Source organism: Nycticebus coucang, chromosome 17 (genome assembly GCF_027406575.1).
Source record: "Nycticebus coucang isolate mNycCou1 chromosome 17, mNycCou1.pri, whole genome shotgun sequence".
Taxonomy (NCBI): domain Eukaryota; kingdom Metazoa; phylum Chordata; class Mammalia; order Primates; family Lorisidae; genus Nycticebus; species Nycticebus coucang.
In genome coordinates, this window is record NC_069796.1 from 64,520,535 (window position 1) to 64,541,456 (window position 20,922).

A 20,922-nucleotide genomic window follows, 5' to 3' on the forward strand; every position below is an offset into this window, starting at 1 on the left:
GATTTTGTCTTGACTTCTGAAAATTCCTCCTCCCCCTCTCCCATTTTCCTAATCTGAGAATGATGGAGCTGGAGGCAAAGGAATAATTCCGGAAATGGAGATACGACTCTCAAACCCAGAAATGATCGGGGTGATTTATTAAAGTTAAATATTCCTCATCCAGCAACCCAATACATTTCGGAGTTAAAGGCACCTGTGTTGTCTCTATGACAACAGGCACAAAACAGTTGTCTCCAAAGATAAAATCCCGGTTCGGAAAGGTGTTCTAGCTGTCCTCTGAGCTACAGACGAAGGTGGGCTGAAAAGTGCTCACAGCCCAAGAAAGTGCGAAAGACTCCCCAAAGCCTGTCGCCAATTCCTTCCGGCCAGAACTCTTCTACCATACCTCGCCATTCGTGACTCTGCAAGACACGGGGACCGAGACATACGTGTGGGAGTGTGCGCGAGCGAGAGGCTAGACCGAGTGCGCTCCACACGTGTAACCCTGCAGTTTCATAGCTTGCGTTCAGTCATATGCATGCAGTTGTTGAATATTTGATCAAAGGTGGAACAGTTACACGGATCGGGTGTATTTTTAATGGGCACACCTTAAAATAGGGTGTTCGTAAATTGCAAGTGTGAAAAGATTCTAAGTGTTGTCTCTAGGTCTCTCGCGTTCTACGCTTCCCTCCCCCAATTCCACTCCCCCACCCCCCCAAAAGGGAAGCTTGCAGCAGATTGTAGAAGGATTTGAGCCTGCTGCTAGAGAGAAGGGGATTAGGACCAGAGCGGTGCAAGTTAAATTGTGCTGCATATAAAATATGGGCGGATTGGTCTCCAGATCCAAAGGCTGGTACCACCTTCCTTTCTAAAATAAAATCTCTCTGGCATGAAGTCACCGCCTATTTCACATCCGGTTTGCCCTGGGACGTATTACTACTGTCTTGGTAAAGAGAAATCTTTGTTGTATAGCTGCAGACTGGATATTGGGAAGCAAATTTGGGTGTGAAATCTTCAGCAAAGGAGCACGCAGAGTCCATGATGGCTCAGACCGAGTGAGTGAGCAGCAGAGCGCGGACGCCCCTGGCTCGCGCGCCGGACTCCGGACTCGCGCCGCCTCCAGCCTCGGCTCGATTCTCTCTCGCAGACTTTTCCCGGTCTTGGGCGATCCAGTGCCCAGAGGGGGCCGAGGTAAGTGCGGCTTCGGACCGCGATGCACTGAGATGTGAACGTGGCTTTTCCTAGCTGGAGAGACGGGGATGCACGAGTGGAAAAGAGAGAGAGACAGAGCGAGAGAGCGAGAGAGAGAGCGAGAGAGAGAGCAGGAAAAGAGCCTGATCCCATATCAGGTAGAAACAACGAATGTTTTTCTTTCGGGGTGAAACCGCAGCAGTATTAAAGGAGCGTTATTATTGTTATTGTTGTTATTATTATTATTATTAATAATTTTTTCTCTCCCTCTCTCTGCTCCTTTCTCGGGCATATTTGATTTTATTCTGCGGGTGGGGTGGGTGGTGACATACGTTTTGGGTTTTTTGTTTGTTTTTGGAAGAGGGAGCTGGGTGAGTTGGGGAGGGGCGTTTGGCGTTGGGGGCCATAATCTAAAGTTAAGACACTGAGACAGGAAACCTGTCTCACAGTTCCATCCTCGGGAAGGCACTCTCGTGCTGCCTGCCAAATTGCCTCTTTTCTCCTTTCCAGTGGACGCTACTCAAATGCCCTCTGGTGTAAGGGGTCTCGCATTCTGAACATGAAAAACTAAACAATCTTTTCTGGAAGAGACGTGGGAGAGTGGGGTTTGAACTGTGAGTCTGGGGGAGGTGGCAGGTGGCAGGTGGAAAGTGGGAAGGCAGCAGCTTAGTTTCTTTTAAACTATTATGTTTGTATTTGCAAGAAACTTTCTTCCTCAACAACTGAAGTACTGGGCTGGGTTTGTTTTTCTCTTTTTAAAATGTCAAAAGAGGGGAAAGAGCTAGTGCTTTGCCTCAGGGGGATGTGTTTTGTTTACCCCTTCAGGAATTCCACCTCTTTATAAAGATCAGGGAATATTAACAGAGCTAAGGGAAGTTGTTTTCTCTTCATAACAGATGCTAAAGATTAATCAAATGGTAAATTATCATTGTGCAATTTAGATGCAATATTTTAACATAATATTTATCCAAGATTTCTTGCCATATTCAGCACATCTGGGTCAAAAACAGTCACTAAGTTAAGTAAAAGCTATGATGAGGCTCACAGTTTTTATGTCAGTCATTCCACTCTAAACGTACTATGTTTCATTGCTTAGATGTCTGTTCGTAATGTTTTTTTACTCATTTAAATGATTCCCAAGAATGTGAAAAGCATTTTGTAGATGTCTTTAGAGGCATATACCACATTAAACTGTAGAGTGCTTAATGAAAAATAAGCTTTAAATGACTTGCAATCCATTAATCACACTGTCCTTGGGAGTATAGATTCAGGGAATTATTAACAAATGTATTTCTCATCTTATGTCTGGATTTAATTATAGCATATTAAAGTAAAATGTTGCCATATCTGCTCTGTAATCAGGGAGTGCATTGAATTTCAAAAATCAACTTTACACATAGACTACAGGTATTTTCAATTCTTTAAGCTTTCAGTACTCCGTTCTTCCAGCACCACACTACCAAGTCTAAATTTAATGATCAGATGGTGATTGATTGTACTTTACCTAAGAGAGGAAAAAGATCTCTTTATTCAGGCAAAGCAAAGCACTCCAACTTCCCATCTGTTTGAGATAAAACATTTTATCTAGCAACAACCTGGCAGAATTCGAGAGGCCTCAAAAGATATGTGCAGGCATGTTTGTGTGCACTGATGTGGTGTGGTTTGTATGTGTGTGAGAGAGATCAGCATATGGCTTGACAATAAAGTGTGTGTCCTTTAGCCTCACAGAAGCATTAGGGAGCGTATTTAATAAGGCATACCATACCAGGCACAGAATTTAAGCACGATTCTGACATTCAACAGTGTGTTTCCTATGTTTTTTTTTTTTTTAATGAAAACAATGACTTCTAAAGTAAAGATACATCTAGAATTCAAAGATCAATTCAGTCAATAGAGAAGGTTAACCCACCTCATCCCAGCCCCAAACATGTTCTCCCTGTTAGAGACGCCAGCTTAACATTCTTAATGCACAGTCAGTTGTGGGAGCTCAAATCAGAAAGGTCAAAATGTTCAGATGATAAACAACAACAAGGGAATTAATCAAACTATATTGTAAACATAAAATGTAGAGAAAAACAACTCACAGTTTTTATGTGGAGCAATACTGCCACTTGAAAGCAATTCAGCTTGTATCTTTTACAGGAGAAAATTAAGACACGGATACATTTCTGAATGAGAAATGGAAGGGAAAGTGGAGACTGGATGGTCCAGGTTCCCATTGCTTCCAATGAGGTGTCATATCCCAGTGAGGTCATTTCCTGACTTCAAAGCATTCATCCAAACTGAAACTGCCTCAGTCAGCCCTAGTGGTTATAACCTGATGTTCCTTGCAACAGACATTGATCTCTGCTTCTTTTACTTTTCAGCTGCTCAAGCCCGCAATGAAGAAAAGTCCAGGTTTCTCTGACTGTCTTTGGGTCTGGACCCTCCTTCTGAGCTCTTTGACTGGAAGAAGGTGGGGACACTTTATTTTAAATCTGCATGAGAATTTCTGTAACTTTTCATTTATTCCATCAGGGGGAAGAAAATTGTCCTTAGATGAATTCATGACTAAGGGAATTAAAAAACCTATCTACAACAAAATTCCAGCTAAGAATAAAGAAGAGTAGTATGGAAAATAATCATCTTATTTGTGAGTTCGTTAGAAGACACTGAACAAACTTTTGTTAAGGAATGTAGTAATTCAACATTTAAGCCTTAAATTGAACTTTTCACTGTTGAGTTGAAACTGAACAAGACATGCGATTATCTAGAAAAAGCTACCCCAATTAATGTTTGCATATTGGGTAAGTTGATTTTCTAACAAGAAAATTTCTAGCCAATTCTAAATATCATAGAGTAACTTATGAATATAGAGATATAGAATGTTTAAAATAATATTTTAAATTTGAAAATCATAAGGCTATAAATGCATACGCATATTATGTTTTAAAACAATTATTATAAACTAGTAGAAGTAAAATATATTAGAAAAATATTTAAGAATTTAGGTAAAATCAAACTTCTAATTAAACATAACTACTCTGAAGACAAGTTCTTTAAAAAATTAATAATAAACCTAACCATTATATAAAATATTTTCTAATGATCCAGTCAAGCATGTAATCTTTTTATAGTAGCAACTATATAAAGGACCAAATATTACAGATTTGTTTTTATCAGCTTTTACAGTTCTTATATAGCTTATTCCCGAGGCCCATACGAAGTCTTAGACACATTATTGTAACAGAAGTTTCTTCAGAATGTAATGGAAATTGAACTCTTTTGAGTTAAGGGAGAGAGAATTGTCTGGAAAGACATCCTTTCAACTTAAAAAGCTTTCAATTAAAAAAATTTTTTTTAAATTGGAAATTAATTTTTTATTAATTTTTGCCATTGTGTGTGGTAAACATTGACCGCCAAGTGAACCGGACTTGCAGTAATGTCAGATACTCTTAATCTAAGAAGTTAAATGGTCTTTACTGCTTTTTAAAAATTGTGTGAATGTTACTATTGTAATGACCTGTAGATGGAGTTAGTGCACAGTGTTTTATTATATAGTGGTTCATATGGAATCAAAATCGGATTCTGCAACTGACATTCCTTTTCAAAATACATATTCAGTTTAGAAAACAGTACTTTGGCATGAATGTTTAATGCCAAATAAATAGTCTTGATTTTTTTCCCTAGGGTTCTTTTGTGGCCGTTACAATTTGACCTAGCAAGTTAAAAGTAAAGATAAGGAAGGACCTGGTTAGAATTTCTCATAAAAGAAAGATGTCCATTCCAATTGGGATAGCAGAACTGGTCTTCTTGGGGAAGATTCGGGGGGGGGGGTCTTTTTTGACAGTTTTGTTACTATGCAAACAATTTGTGAAAGCACTTATTAGACAAAACCAGGGAAAAGGAATTTCCTGAATTTTATATAAACCGTAAAAACATAGGGGTTCAGGTAAAGGTACTAAACACCCCATATTCTAAGGATTGTGTTAGCTATGTGATTGTACTTTGTGTTATTGCCCTGCCTCATCTTTTCTCCCCTCTTTATTTTATTGCTTTCTTCCCTGGAGGTCTTGATCAGAACCTTCTCACAACTTAGGGTTTGCTAGCTGCTAGCATTTCTTTGCCATCTTTATCAAGATGACCTTCCAATATCCTTGAAAGATGCATGCATGGCAGTTGGTTTTGTGACAATTAGTTTTTATAAATAATTGCATTCAGAACACTGTTTTTGCCTTACTGCTGTCATCTGCCAATGAGACATACTGGAAGACCCAGCGTTCGTTGAAAATTTGATTTAAAAAACAAGATAGATGCTTAATTTTGCCAAAGGAGACTAAGCTCTCAATCTGCATGGCATGCATGCTGAATGTAGAAGAATGAAAAATTGTTTCATAGAGGCGCATTTCACATATTTAATATTATGGATAGCTTTTAGCTATAGTAACTTTGTTAAATTAAAATTGTACCAGAAAAACGGCCATTTTGCCTTTGGCCAATACAAAATTAAGTATCTGCAGTACAGTATTTGTTTTATAAATTATATTATTATTATATTTCTTGCTGCTGTCAAATAAGTAAATTCCATTTTCAAATGCTACCATTTTTCTTATATTTTTCAATAATATAAACATGCAAGCCAAAAGCATATTAAGTAGATAATACAAAAGTGATAGATTTGTGGCAGTCTCTTAGTTTTCACCCTATACTCACTTTTTTTACTCAAGGTCACAGCTATCGTTGAAATATATTAGTAACTGTGTTTCATCCTAAGATAGAAAATGTTTCTCTCAAAGGATGTTGGAAGTGTTGTGCTAATCATTAAATAAAATCATGATTCAAGGAGCATAGATAGCAAGGCCACTGATAACAAAAAATACATAATATTTGAACTGCAGTCACTATATTGTTGAAATGCAAAGGCTAATAAAGGTAAGGGATACAAGCTACCTCTTCGACTAGGAACATTTAAATAGAAACAATTATTTCAATATACAGTAAAAGAAATAAAGTTTTAGACTAAAAGTTGAGAACACTAGGGTTGTGTGAGACACACAATGAATAGTGTGTCTTCTTAAATGAACCACTAAAAACTGTACCACAGTTTAATAAACCATATTTAACTTGATCATTTCCAAGGCCTCTTTTAAGACTAAGATCAGAAGTGACAAAAATTCAGTTTATTAGATGTTAGAGATGACATATTTTAAAAACTGGCTCATACATCTTAAGAGGAATGGAAATTTCCACACTTACATAAAAATATAATTATCCTAAGAAATGTTTTATCCATGTTCCTCATCTAAATATCTCAAAAGAACGTCATAAGAAACAAAACACACATCTATATGAAGTGGAAGAAGCAAGGGATATTAGTAGGTGAAAACTTAGGGTTTTGCTACATGCTCAATTAAAAACAAAACTACCAATTATTTTGGTATCTCTTTTTGATTTGGAAAGAAGTTTCTGACATCTTTTTTCCTAGCATATATTAACATTTTTCCTTGCTCAGAGAAGATGTGCATTACAGTATGATATACATGCAGGGAATTCAAAAAGTAAGGAAACAACTCATTTTCTGTAATTTTCCTTTTATATTTAGAAATATTAGTATAAAGATCTTACTATCAATAAGGGCAGGTATTAAAAAAAGACAAGAGTTAAAATTCATTTTGTTTTGTTTTACTTTGCCAAAATATTCTTCAAGTTAAGATTCAATAAAAGGAAGGTAGAAAACATCTGGAAAAGATTTCATTTGGAAAGAAATTTTAGTAGAAATGTATAATTTTGACATTGCTTCTCTTTATGCTTCGTTTCAGCTATGAACAGCCTTCGTTACAAGATGAACTTAAAGACAATACCACTGTCTTTACCAGGATTTTGGATAGACTTCTAGATGGGTATGATAATCGCCTAAGACCAGGATTAGGAGGTGGGTTGCATTATGGTATTTTTTGTTTTAGAGAATAATATGAAATCTCTGTTATTAACACCTTGCTTTCTCTCTAAATGGTGAAGTAATAAGAATGAAAACATATAGTTTTATAGGATGAATCCTATTTTGAATAGATCACTCTGTGTTAATTCAATTTCCTATGACAGTTTCTTATAAATCCTTATATATAGTAAAAGGCACACACAAATTTATTGTCATAAAATGAAGAAGCTATTACATCTATTTGACAAGCAAAAGGTTTTCTGTGTAATGGTTTGATTATACAGAAAAAAAATAGGGATAGTATTCAAACACAAAGATTGCATCTTCTTCCCCATAGTTCTGCCATGTCTGCATTAAATTCCAACAGGATAGCTCTAATTCTATTGTTTTAAACATTTATTTTGGAAAAGTACATATTGTTTCACTATTTTGTGTTAGATTACCACCACCTCTAGGATAATAGGTAAATGAGATAGAGGGTAGTGAGTTTTTCTTTTTTTTAATCATACATATGAAATGACATTCTAAATTTTTAATTTCATTTTTTGGTATACCTATTAATTGGTACTGATAAATTTCTGCTTAGGAATAAGATAGCACTCAGTAGCACAATATCTATAACAACAAGAATAAATAGTTCTAGACATTAAAGGCTATTTGAAGAATCTTTGAATAAGATAATTAAACTATCTTATTTGTTTAAACAATGACTAATGAAGGCAAATCAAAATATTGATCTTATGTTTTTCTTTGTTAAACATGTTTATCAAGGAAATAAATTATCCTTCAAAGTCACACTGGAAACCAAGGTTAGAATCTGTGACTTTACCTTTTCCAAAGCATTTATATAATCTATTTAATGGTAATATTTAAGTAGTAATTAAATGGCAATTTTAAGAAAGCTTCCTCTTGTCTTTTTAGACATCAGAGATAAGCACAGAACAAAAAGCTTATAAATTCAAACTAATTTTGCAATACAGTGGATTCAGTCACTTAAAAAATAGTTTGCATAGTATAATCACGTGGATTTGCATCATGAGTCTGTTTTCAGTCTGGAAAAGGGCATTAGTGTCTCAGGGGTTTAGGGAGAACTACCTTATCAAAGATACAACTTAAAAATAATGTCAAAGCTCTCACCAGTATCTTTTCTAATCAATTTCAAATACTCCTTTTAGGACATACTATACAAATTTCTTCAGGTTTAGGCTCCATATAGTTTTCACCTGTGTTTTTAGAAAAAAAAAAATCTTTAGGTCAAAATAAGGTCATCACAAAATAGAGGACATAATTTGTACTTGATGTATAACTATAACGTCTGTGTACATCTAAACATCTGGATTGGTTTCAAAAACGTTCTTGAGTCAAAAAAATGTATAGTAAATTATAAAGACTAGGTAAAGGAGGGATGTATAGAAAGGAGAAATAATCAGGTAAGTGATTTAACTTTTAAAGAGACTTCTGAAGGTACTGTTTGAAATATACGTGATTCCTTTACTCCATCTTCTTCCTACTGCATGATAATGTCTCCTATGAAATCAGCAGAGTTTTACAACATATCTAAATTTTCTCTTTATCTTAGCTTAGGCAATCTTATTTAATATTCTAACATGTGTATATGAGTTCCCCATGATGGATCTGTGCACAGTTTTTAATTTATTAAAAAATCTTCTACATACATACACTTTCATGGTCAGCTGCATGATTGTGTCACTGTTTGGAATACAAGTTACAGTCCATGACTGCTCATTTCCATTTAATCACATATAATATCTCTTTCATAAATGTACCTATTAAAGCTACAAAAAAGTATAGTCTAAGCAAGAATCATTGGACTACTCGTCATAAGCAGACCTAGCCTGTGGAGACCTGTGGACCTTGAGAATGTATAAATGATTCTCAGTAGTTAGAAAAGCTAATTTTCATTACTTGACATACTAGTGGATTTGCTTACAGAAATAATTACATTCATTAATACTGTAACATTATTTTTGTAGAATCTACTTTGTTATCTGTTTAATCCCAGAAAATAACAAAAATAGACATTCATTTTTTAAAAAAAATGATAGTTAGCCAAATACATGTACACAAGATATCTTCTTTTTAATGAAATGAATATAATGTGCTATAGTAATACAGAATTCTAGGACCCGAGGAAATTAAAATAGTAGATGTGCTTAGTCTTTACTAAAGGTGATTTTGTGATATTTCTGATTCCTGGTAACACTTATTTTGAAAATATGGTAGCCATTAAAACTAAAATGTAACTCAAATATTTTTTCCTTTTATTTTAAATATCCTAATGGAATGTAGTACAGTTAAATATCATAAATTTGAGATTTATGAAAAAAACTTTAATACTGACTAAAGTTCTTTTTTTATGATTTTTGGAGTGCATTGTTTTAATCCTTAAAGGCTAAAATGATATGTTTTTTTACTTAAATCTACAGAATCATCTACATTTTAAGTGCATTTTGAGAATGTCTATCATTAGAGAACTATAGTTTAAAACAGTAAATGTTGTTTTAAGAGCTTAAGACATACTTAGCTATAGAATTAGAGAAACATGTTAACTCAACAATTTTTGGCTGCTGTAGGCTGGAGTATTCAATTCTATTCCTTTACCATAAATTTCCAGTTAATTTAAGTTTGACATGTATTTCAGTAGATTCACATTGTGAAATGGATCCTCCCCTTTTATATTTTTACATGGCCATTTGCTTTCAGATGAAAAGACCCTGCAAAGGAAATACTTCAAATATTATCATTAGCATGAGGGAGTAAAAGTTTTCTCTTGATAAGTTCTTGATTACAGTCTAGCTTGTTCTCTTGTTAGAAGAAGGAGTCTGCTATCTTCTTCATTATGACAAAAGTCTGGTTCTGTAAAAGGCAAAGATTTTTCGTTCTGCATGTCCTCAGAAAATGTGAAAAGCTGAGATATGTGCAAATTCATTATGACCTGTTTCTCATAAACACACACTGGTTCAGAAGGTATAGCATCACTTTTAGAGATACACACCTGGGAAACAAAATACACAACTTGGTTGATCCAGATGATTGAAATCAGTTCGCATATATTTTAACACTGTTGAAAAGGTTACCTTTTCAGCTGAAAAGGGGAAAATAAATGCATAACACAAGAAGAGATCTCCTGGCAGGAATTTTTTTTTTTTAATGTAAGATAACTGAAAAGAATTAGAATATGTAAAATTTTAAAAATATATTATACTCTATTCAGGATCATAAAGAGAAAAATGAGTTGGACATGTTCATATGTTAAGTATAAAGAACATTTTAAATAGACTTAAAATATTCAGTATTCAAAAAATACAAATCAAAATTATTAGTAGATATCAAATTCATTCTCATAGCTAATCTTTCTCTTTGGCAGCAAGATATGAGAGGCTGCCGCTTCCTTGTAACTAGGGGCTGAACAATGTTTTCCAATAACTTTTTTGTTTGTTTTTAACAATTTTATTGAAGTACAATTGATATATTTTTAAAAAAACTCTTTTCATGCTCTTCTGTGTGGTGTGTTTTGGGGCAAGAATAGTTAATGTAGAAATTTATTTATGATATGCCAAAAGAGAGAATAGGAGGGGTGAGCCTGATGGAGAAGGTGAAGGAGAATGACAGTGAGGACAGGTAAAGAGAGGAATAGACCTTGTGAGCCTGGAGAGACTCAAGTGTCTCTTGATTAGTCAAGATGGGTCTTTTTACTTTAACTTGGGACCAAACCAAAATTTTTTTAAGGACATTTCTTTTTCAAAAATTTTTCTCCTTATCACTTGCATTATAATGAATGAAGAAGTCCTGGTTGCCTTTCACCTTCCTAAAAAATTAAATAATGCTTCCACTGAACTGCACCCATCTTGTTGAAGCTTCACTTACTTTCATCTTGGCTTTTCCTAAAGTCTGGGAGTGATTTTGAAGGGAGATTTTACTTTTTTAAATTTGTTTTTGACATTTAATTCCCTGTCCTTTTGCTTCACCGTATATTCAGGCTACACTTTATTTATGATATGCCAAAACTCCAGGGTTATGCAGGCTGATGTACAGCTCAGTGTCTACATGGGATGCCACTAAGCTAAGGGTCTGTCCTTTCTCCTGTCCATGGGCTCATCCTCACCCATCTAGCTTACAAATAAATCACTTTCTTCTAAAAGCAAAATTATTTCACCCTGTGGAAAACAAATTATGGCAAATTCTTCAACCAGAACATAGATGCGATAGAGCTGACGAAATTGTTGAACCACACTGTGAAAAAAATTCAGGAGAAATAACTTTCCACCATCTTTTTCCCTAGTTCCTAGAAAAATTGTTTAATTTCTAAATTCAGTCATATATAATATCAGTAAATAAGGTACAGGATGAGGGCCGCCTCTCCAAGATTCCTTCTTCAAACCGCATAAATAAATGTGATACAGGAAGGTGAAATGAGTGACCAGGGAGGTGGGTGGAAAAGATAGTAATAGGTGAATAAGATTATAGGTGGGGAATAGACTTTATGTTTATTCCTGATACTTAAAATTTTCTTCTTTTTTTCCTGGAAGTGTTGTAGATTTGGATGATTTGGTAATGGAGACTTTGTTTTGTTTTCATTTTTACTGTTTTTGCTTGGCAGTGTCAATTAGAAGAATATTTGTAACTAGAGCTTTGTATTTGAACACTAATATATCACCTAAAAAACAATTTATGTTTCAAGCTGACTTTCCCTTGATCATCACAATGTTCCTAATATTGTATTATTTATGCCTGTATAAAACTATTAGTTTAACTAATGGAAGAGATCTCAGCTTTAAGACATATGAATTCCCCACAACTGAAGCAAGGCAAGTGTTGGGGAATTACCTGTAGTTGACAAAATGGGGTTGGCTTCTTAGGGAATGAGCTTAGTACTTGGGTTGTGCTCCTTTGTGTAAACATGAGAATAACTGGAAAACTAAGACTGCTGTGAAAAAAAAGTAGATTAATTGTTGTGAAATTTTGTTCAACCTTGTAAAGTTTAGGTGACTAGAGGTTAAGAAAATCAATATAGTTTAATATATTGTAAAAGTACTGTATTTTAATGCTTTTATAAAACTCTTCTTTGATCTTCCTCAAGATGAAGATGTATGAGATTGATGAGGTCCTATTTTTTTTATATCCCATGCTACATTGAGAGCATATCGAAACATTTTATTCATGTTCAACTAATGTTTAAATATGTTTTATATTTATATTAAAAAGCCACAATTTTGAAAATAAAGAAGACAAGATATTTCTGTCACAATGTGATAGCATTTGAGAAAATAAAAGGAGTCTAAATTATTGACAAAATAAAATAATGTAAAGTTAGGTTTATCCAATCACTTTTTAGTATTGCTGTATTAAGTAGAAAATAGCCTTACTATTGCCTTTTGTAATCCTACTTTGGAATCCTTCCTTTTGATTTTGTTGTAGTTTTATCTGGTGCTTTTAATGCAAGGTGTGGAACAGATGCTCAAATTTTGGCACTCTCCAACCCATTTCTACCTAAATACTATCCTCGCCATCCCATAACTCAATTAAATTTCAGGGAAAAGGCAGTTACCAAAAACCCAAGAGGAATTGTTAATGAAAAGTGGGCACCTTTTAAACTTTGCTGGCTATCTGCAGTCAGCTCCTGAGGACAGGTTTTCTAATGAATCCAACCTAGATACCCAAAGAAATGGTCTAGTATGTTTAGAAAACTTTCTATTCTCATCTTTCCCATTCTGTATAAATCATCTACCTGATCAATGCCAAGAATTTCCTGGGACAAAGTGTAGCCACTGAGATGATACTCAAGTTATAAAGGCCATAGTATTAGTAAGTAACTAATTTTTGTGCAACTACTCCTGACCTCTAACATGGTTTCCATTTCCCATCTTGCTTCTAGTACCAATGCGGTGTCTTTAAAAGATATGGTTTATACATTTTTCTGACAGAACCTGAATTCTAAATTTGAAAAGTAATGCAATATTCCTGAGAATACTATATTCTCATCAAGGCAGCCATTTTTGGAAAACTTAAGAGAAAGCAAGGTTCTAAATGATGACATATTCCTTTCTCCAAGGTTGTTACATTATTGTTCTCAAAAAATGAAAATACTACCCTGGGAACTGGAAGCATGACACCTCAAAGCTATCACAAGTTTGAACGATTTTGATCAGGACTTATCCAGACCAAAAGAAACCCATGCCTCTAAGAGCACAATGCACATTCTTCTGTAAAGGTTAGACCTCTCCTGATAGAAACTGCTCATATTATAATATAAAAAGGAAAGGAGGGAATGTCCTAGTGAAAATGAGATAAATAGTCCCTGCAGTAAAAATGTCCTTTTTTCCTAGGAGATGCTTGTTTCATCTGAGTTCTTAGAATCTGAAAACACCAAAGGATTAGGGATTAGGGTAGGTATCTCTACCCCATATCCAAACTTAGTAGCTAAAACACATCCAAAATTAAGTAGCTCTACAAACGAACTATGGAAAAGTTCTGAACTTTTTTTAATGAATTCAGAAAATGGAAATTAAAGACAGGTAGCAAATATGTTGGTTTAGGCAGGTGGGCAGGCTGCTGGAACATTGCCTCATCCGAGAGTATGCACTGATGTTCTGTGTTAACCTAGGGTACATTCAATTCCAAACCGGACCATTTTAAAGTAAGGTATTGAAATGCATTTCCTTACAAAAACTAATGCTGGCCCATTTAGTCTTCATGTAGCATCTGCTCCTATAGTTAACAGATACGAAGTAGCTTAGAGGAGGCAAGATATCTCCTTCATAAGTTACGAATTCATGGAACTAGGTCTAGAGAATATTATTCTGAGTTCTTCAGAGGCAGCGTTTCCAGTATGAATACAGTCAATACCATATTAAACTAAGTTTTGTTACAGCCATTACTAAGAACCTACAATCTTTTTTATTCATTCCATCTCCCTTCTTTCTATTACGGTCACTTTTATAATTCACTATCACACAGATTCAGCTATCTTCCTAAATTGCAAGTAGCATCATTTCATTTTATTACCCAAAGGTTTCCTACTGTATTAGAATAAAGGTCAACTGCTTGCTGAAATGCACAGGGCTCTTGAGGTGTAGTTGCACTTGCCTCTAGAGTGTCATATTATATACCATGATCACCAGAATCACCAGGCTCCAGATAAACTAGACTTTCTCTTTCTTAAACAATAATGCATTTATTCCCATCTTAGATCCTTTGCCTGTTTTTTTTTTTTCCTCCTCTTTATGTTTTACCCTGGGTATGGCTGTCACTAAATTTTTCTCATCTTAGGATCTCAGTTCGAATTTTATCTCTTCTAGCAACATTGTATCAGAGCACTGGCAATGACTTGAATTTATTTAGCAGGATTTTTGTGTAGGTGTTTGTGAATAACTATATATGCAATTATATCTCTCTATATCTATTTATCATCTATATCTATGTTTCCCCTAAATACTATGAGCTTCGGTATAAAAGAGAAGAATTTTCACTTTTGTTCATCATTGTACTGCTCTTACCTAAAATAGTGCCTAACTGGCACATAGAAAATGCTCCGTAAACATTTATGTGACTAATGTACACAGGAGATGCCTTTCAAAGTGTTTTTGGCACCGCAATCTTATTTGACCCTCACTCCAACACTTTGTATTATTACAAGTATTATTTCGTCTTTTAAAACATAGGTAACACATTTGGAGATTAAAAGATTGTGACTTTAGGTCACAACTTATTGTCTCTCTCTTTGTTGTTTTGCGACAAAGTCCCATTATGTCACTCTGGGTAGAGTGCCATAGTATCACAGCTCACAGCAACCACAGCAACCTCAAACTCTTGGGGTTAAGCAATTCTCTTGCCTCAACCTCCCAAGTAACTGGGACTACAGGCACCCATCACAATGCCTGGCTATTTTTTGGTTGTAGTTGTCATTGTTGTTTGGCAGGCCCGGGCTGGGTTTAAACCCACCAGCTCCGTTGTATGTGGCTGATGCCCTAGCCACTGAGCTACAGGCGCCGAACCTCACAACTTATTCTTGAGGAATATCAGTGTTTAAATCCCAGTGTTTAAACTCTAAACAACGTGGCTGAAATTCATTCACAACCATGCTCTAATTTGGGCCTTTGCACGTGGGATTATTAAGCCTTCTGTCCTGAAGAAGAGTAACTTCATCTACCACTCAGGGAATTCCTGGTAAGCAATAGTGAAAGATATGCTTTTAATCAAAGGAACCCATCCCTTGCCACTGAAAATGTATTGGACTGCATGAGGATGTAGTTTGCAGAAAATCAAGTCTAAATTTGAGTTGAAAATGAATTTTTGTGGATGGTGGCATTCCAGGGATTTTCTTTTTACTTTTTCCCTTATTTTTCTAAGTTTCTAAACTTATGAAATCTTTTTTGTTTTTATCAACAACATGATCTATTGTATTGGCCTCAAGTTTATTTTAAAGATTTTACAATGTTTTGAACTAGCATTCCCAAATAATTTTTGGAAACACAGAGGTAAATGAAATCAACCAATTTATTTAAAACATGCTTTTTAAATAGGTGTTAGGAAGTTAATATTCATATGAATCTTTCATGGAGATAGATGATAAGTACAGTTTTCCAGCCATAAGAATTTTTTGGATACTTCCTTGGGCATTCTTCGATAGGTTGATGACAATCGAAGAGAATTGTAGCAAGGGAGATCTACCAGAAGGGAAAGTGTGGAAAGGGGTCGTTCTTCTCCTCTAATTTTCCAGTCACTCCAAGTTCCAGAGGTGTGTAGAACTTTATTACACTCTCCTTCTCGCCCTTCCTGTACGCCTTTCATTTCGTAGCTAACTGCTCACTGAAAGCCCCACTGGCATCCTTCAGTTATGAGACTTGGAAATTTTACTGTCTAAAGCATAGGGATTGTGAGTATGTTTAGAGAGGGGGGAACAGAACAAATACAAAATAAAAATCAGAAACCCTTCATAATATGTCTATGAAAAGGGATTCAAAAGATTCATGGAATGGGGCTCTTGACAATATACTTGCCTTGGAATATTGCAATGGTGAGTTTTGTGACATCTCAGAGGCAAGTGGCTAGTACAAAATAAAATTAAGTACCTAAAGTTGATGAACTGGTATGAGAAATAAGTTTAGGGGAAACAACAGATGAAAGATAAAACCAATACACTTTAAAAAGGTGAGTAGAGTCATTTATATGAATTACTTTCCATTTATGCCTACACTCTATATGACACAGTAACAATTATGCTTGGCAATAAATGTGTATAAATTTAAACATGTTTTGTGTTCTATTTTATAGGTAAATAATCCTTACAAATAGACTTGCAGGCTTTTTAATTTGTTTCCTATGGACTTCTACTAAAAATGACAGACGGAAATGGTCCACGTATGTGTATTTGGCAAATGGACACCTCACTTCTCCAGGGATCTTTGTCATGCCAGATAATACAGATAGACTGCCCCTAAAATATTGGTGAACCAATTTTATAAAGCTAGCTACCTCGGGGAGTTACCTTAGAGTGCAGAAATTATACTCTTGCCACACTCAGGAATTATATAATAGTGATAAGGAACTCTAAGAGAGCTGACCTTGGCTGCCAAGTGTATTCAAGTGTGCAGATGGGGGTGAGCAGAACATGCTTTTGCAGCTCAAAAATATAAATATAAATAAAAAGAACTAAAGTAATTTTGATTTCATATATGTTATTAAGTTCCATAAGATAGTCACCATAAATCTTACGTTTTATAATCTGGAGGGAACCAAAAATTAACCTTGGAAACAAAGTGAGACTAGATAAATTTACCAGGAATGTCTGCCCATATTCAGATTTGTATAGAAAGATAATTTAGACATTGATTTTTCTTGATCACACAGTTTTGATATTATGCAGTTTTAATACATAGATCTATAAATAATAAGAAATTTATTTTCCAATAATGAGCATGCATGGTACACAAAGAATTTAGGGTGAAAATATGCTCAAAGCTCTTCTATTTGTTGTCTTTCTTTCTGTACTTTTTTCTTGACAATAAAAATATATTTTATTATATGGAAGTTATAATTTTTTGCAGATCCAGGAAGGGACATCGTGATCAATAAAAGTACAAATTTAACTCATTTAATATAATAAAATCTAGCTTTGTGAATAGATATAATTTTCTTTTTATTATTGTTTTTAATTAAAATGTTGCTCTGACATTGTAATCAAGTGTCAGCTGTTTATGGAGTCTCACTAATGAAAACAGATGCTTTAATTAAAAAAATTAGTCTTTTGAAAAAAAATACGTGAAGAAAAAGTGTAGAATAAAGAGAGGGGTGTGTTTCTTGGGAGAAAGGGCTGCTGGAAGGAGTGAGAATGGGGCCTTTCAAGAGGACTGAGAGTAAGACAGCTGAGACTCCTGACGATGTGCCTCTTAGGCTACACACAGCTGGTGCAGCATCTTAAAGCTATGGCTGAAAGTGGCTTCTGGAAACACAATGTTTTATTTTCTTTGTCACCAGCTATATCCTCATGTTAAACTTTTTGTAGGGTGAACCCAGATAATTCTTAAGTCAAGGGACTCATTTAAGTATTTTTGAGCCAATGAATTTTTTTTGCAAAATACAGTGTATTAGCTATTAAAGGGAAGAAACATCTACAACCACAAATTATTTTAACAACTGAGTTACACATTACGTTTAGTTTATAATATAACGTCCTTGAGAGAAACTTATACTGAAACTATTAACTATTGAATTGCTGGGAACAAAGCCAGCTCTAGATTTTCAAAGTAATTTATTGTTGCTTACACGGGATCCTCTTTTGAGTGTTCTGTGTCAGAATTACAAATACTCAGATGAATTAAATAAACTTCTTAAGATCCTGGACTGCTATTTCTCAGAACTAAAAGTGCCAATTATAAGGTCATAATTTTTATTGTCACCCCTCAACACATAATTTCCTTTTCTGTGAGCAGTATTTTCCAATTTCTTGGTGAGTGACAGTATTTCTTTGAAAATATCTGTGTTAAATTGTTACAGAGCTACAATAAATATGTTGTATTGGTTGATACAAATGCCATCAGAGGCCAATATAATAAAAAGACATTGGAATTGAAACAGGATCTATTAAATGACTTTTGTCCCATAATATGTTCTCATCCTCAAAATTGAAGATATTGGTATAGATTGTCATATTTTTCCCAGAGAGTAATTTGGATAGTTCAGCTATGATATTAAAACAGAGCAAACATCTATAAAATATACTCTTGGGTCTTTAAAGAGTTAATAAAGCTTGCTAAAGCATGCTATATACTTCCCAGCTAGGAGAATCTGCCTAGCTGTGTAAAAATATTTAAGCTTAAGTTAAATCCCTATGATTACATATTTTTATTATAATGTGAAGTGATTTACTATCATTTAGGCAAGTGTGTCTATTCTTGAAAAATTCATTAAGCAACATCTGAGTTTTCTGTAAAATCTGTCTCCCAAGGTGGAATAGTTAGGCTCCGTTCTCTATTAAAAATATTAACTGTGAAATTCCATGTGTAAGCAGTAAATTATCAGGACTACACAGTGGACCAATTTTAGAAATATCTAATCAAAACCAATAAATTTCCCATTTGGATGTGAGTATGTGGTGGTGAGATCTAATAAGGGCTGTTGATAGACACTCACTGGCACAATTTCTTGCTTCATCAGAGCGTGTAACCGAAGTGAAGACTGACATCTTTGTCACCAGTTTTGGACCTGTTTCAGACCATGATATGGTAAGTGACACTGCATCTTTGGTTCTCTTGGGGTACTTTTAAAAATCTTTTGAAAGAAAAACACAGCTTTTCTGTGTTTTCAAGGAACAACTTGAAAAGGTCTGGCTGTATCTTTGTGTTTCTCTGTGTGCACAAAATGTAATAGAACATACGCATTATATAATATTTATATAATAGAAAACTATCCATTTGCTTCCCAGATCAGTCTTATCCCCCTATGGTTATCAATTATTGCAGTCTCCTTTTTTTCTATCCCTACAATGATAGCTGTGTCATGCTTTATGTTCTGCAAGCCATTTTGTGTGAATTACCTATTTTTTTGATTAGGAGGCCATACAAATTCAAGGTGCTAGGTTTTCAGGTAAGCAGAACTGTTACAGAATGGACATAAACATTACGATTTCTAAATTGTTTTTGGCTATCACAAAGAAACATGTATGAAAGTTGTTTGAATACTTGACCAGAATTAGAGGAATAGTTAAAATAAAATATACCAATGGGAAATGTTCTGCTTCATTGCAAAAAACAGTCATAGAATTATTACCAAGAGTAGGAATAAAGTGAAAACATATTATTTCTTTTTCCCAACCCAAATAAATTAATACAAATTTATCTTCTATCTGATGGGAGTTAGTAAAGCAGTAGAGCTTTGTGTGTTCTGTATTTCTGAACTCATAATAGCCATGAAGGCTATGAAGACAGACCTTCATGAATACATTTCAAAGACATATTAGTTGAATATTATTTTTGCCATGATTTTTGTTAACACTATCTTAGTGTAAAAGTCTTTTGATTTCAAAGTAGCTCAGAGTGACCAAGGGTAAAAGTTACAGAAAATATGAACTTAGGCCAGCATTTCTAAAATCAAGGAAATTCACAGCTTACTTGGCCAAGTAAAAGCTCTGACAATTCCTGAGATGAAGAAAACTGACCTTATTTAACCTAGTATTTTATAATAGCATGTGTCCAAAACCCTTTGTCATCATTCAGTATCTGTTACCACTGCATTCTTTGAATTAGACATTGGGAAATGTAGACCCAGGAGATAATTGGATATTTTAGATCTTCAGGCAAGCTTTAAAATGTATTAAATACACAAGTAAAAATCAGTGCCGTACATAGTATACAAGCGACAGTGGAGTGGTAGATAAGAATGCAGGTTACTGAACCAGCTTGCCTGGGTTTATAATCCCTGCTTTTCCACATAGAATGGTATATCCCTGGGAAAGTCACTTCATATCTCTCTGGACCAGCTTCTTCATGTATAAAAATGTAATTAATAATAATACTTCAGAGTGACCAAGGGTATTACAAATATTATGTGAATTGATATATGGAAGTTTAAAACAATTCTTGACATGTAATAAGCACACAAAAAATGTTAACAATTACACTATCAAAAAGGAGAGTACAGAAGTCAACCATTATTTATTCACCTGGCAACTCATTTTGTCATTGTGATCAGTCTGTAGAACACTTTATTGAAATATTGTGTGATACAATAATTTTTGCTTAATTGATCACTCGAGCCCATGGTGATTCCCCCTTGTTGGATATCAGTCTTTCCCCAAAACTATTCTCTCTGGTATTTTTAAAATTAAGAACATTTGGTAGATCTCCATCAAGTTCGGGGTCAATTCAAATTCTTCTCCCCATGTTCCAACCCGTAAATGTCTTAGCCACTCTGCCTAACTTGCTCCTGGTATTAACTATTTCTTTTCATTATTTGCCTGATTCCTGCTGTCTGTGAAGCAATCTGGCTACAGGTTAGCAGGACAGGGCATCTGGATTCAGAATGGCTGAACTGAAATCTTACCACACCAGCAGCATGACCTTGGAAACATGACCCAATCTTATAAAGCTCTCAAATGTGTAGGATTGTTATTAATTTTAAATGAGATACATGAATTAATCGACTATCAATAGTGCTCAGTAAATAAGAGCTGTATTTCTTCTTGCCTCTGAGCCTCTTATCATGCCATGTAGACCTCATGAGAATCTCCTTTTCAATCTACTCAACTAATTCCTAGATTTCCACAGAGGACCAAATTAACACCCAAATGCTTGATGAAATCATTTTTTAAATTAATT

The 20,922-nt window shown here is 34.6% G+C and overlaps 1 protein-coding gene across 1 annotated transcript in view; it reads left to right on the forward strand.

Moving 5' to 3' along the window:
* The first annotated feature begins 611 nt into the window (after nt 1-611).
* GABRA1 (gamma-aminobutyric acid type A receptor subunit alpha1) overlaps nt 612-20,922 on the forward strand; it is a 63,051-nt gene continuing 42,740 nt past the window's right edge. Inside the window, exons 1-4 of the mRNA XM_053567142.1 lie at nt 612-1,170; nt 3,537-3,625; nt 6,969-7,081; nt 18,764-18,831. Of these exons, the coding sequence (XP_053423117.1) occupies nt 3,552-3,625; nt 6,969-7,081; nt 18,764-18,831 (255 nt within the window). The 5' untranslated portion in view covers nt 612-1,170; nt 3,537-3,551. The remainder of the gene's footprint in view (nt 1,171-3,536; nt 3,626-6,968; nt 7,082-18,763; nt 18,832-20,922) is intronic.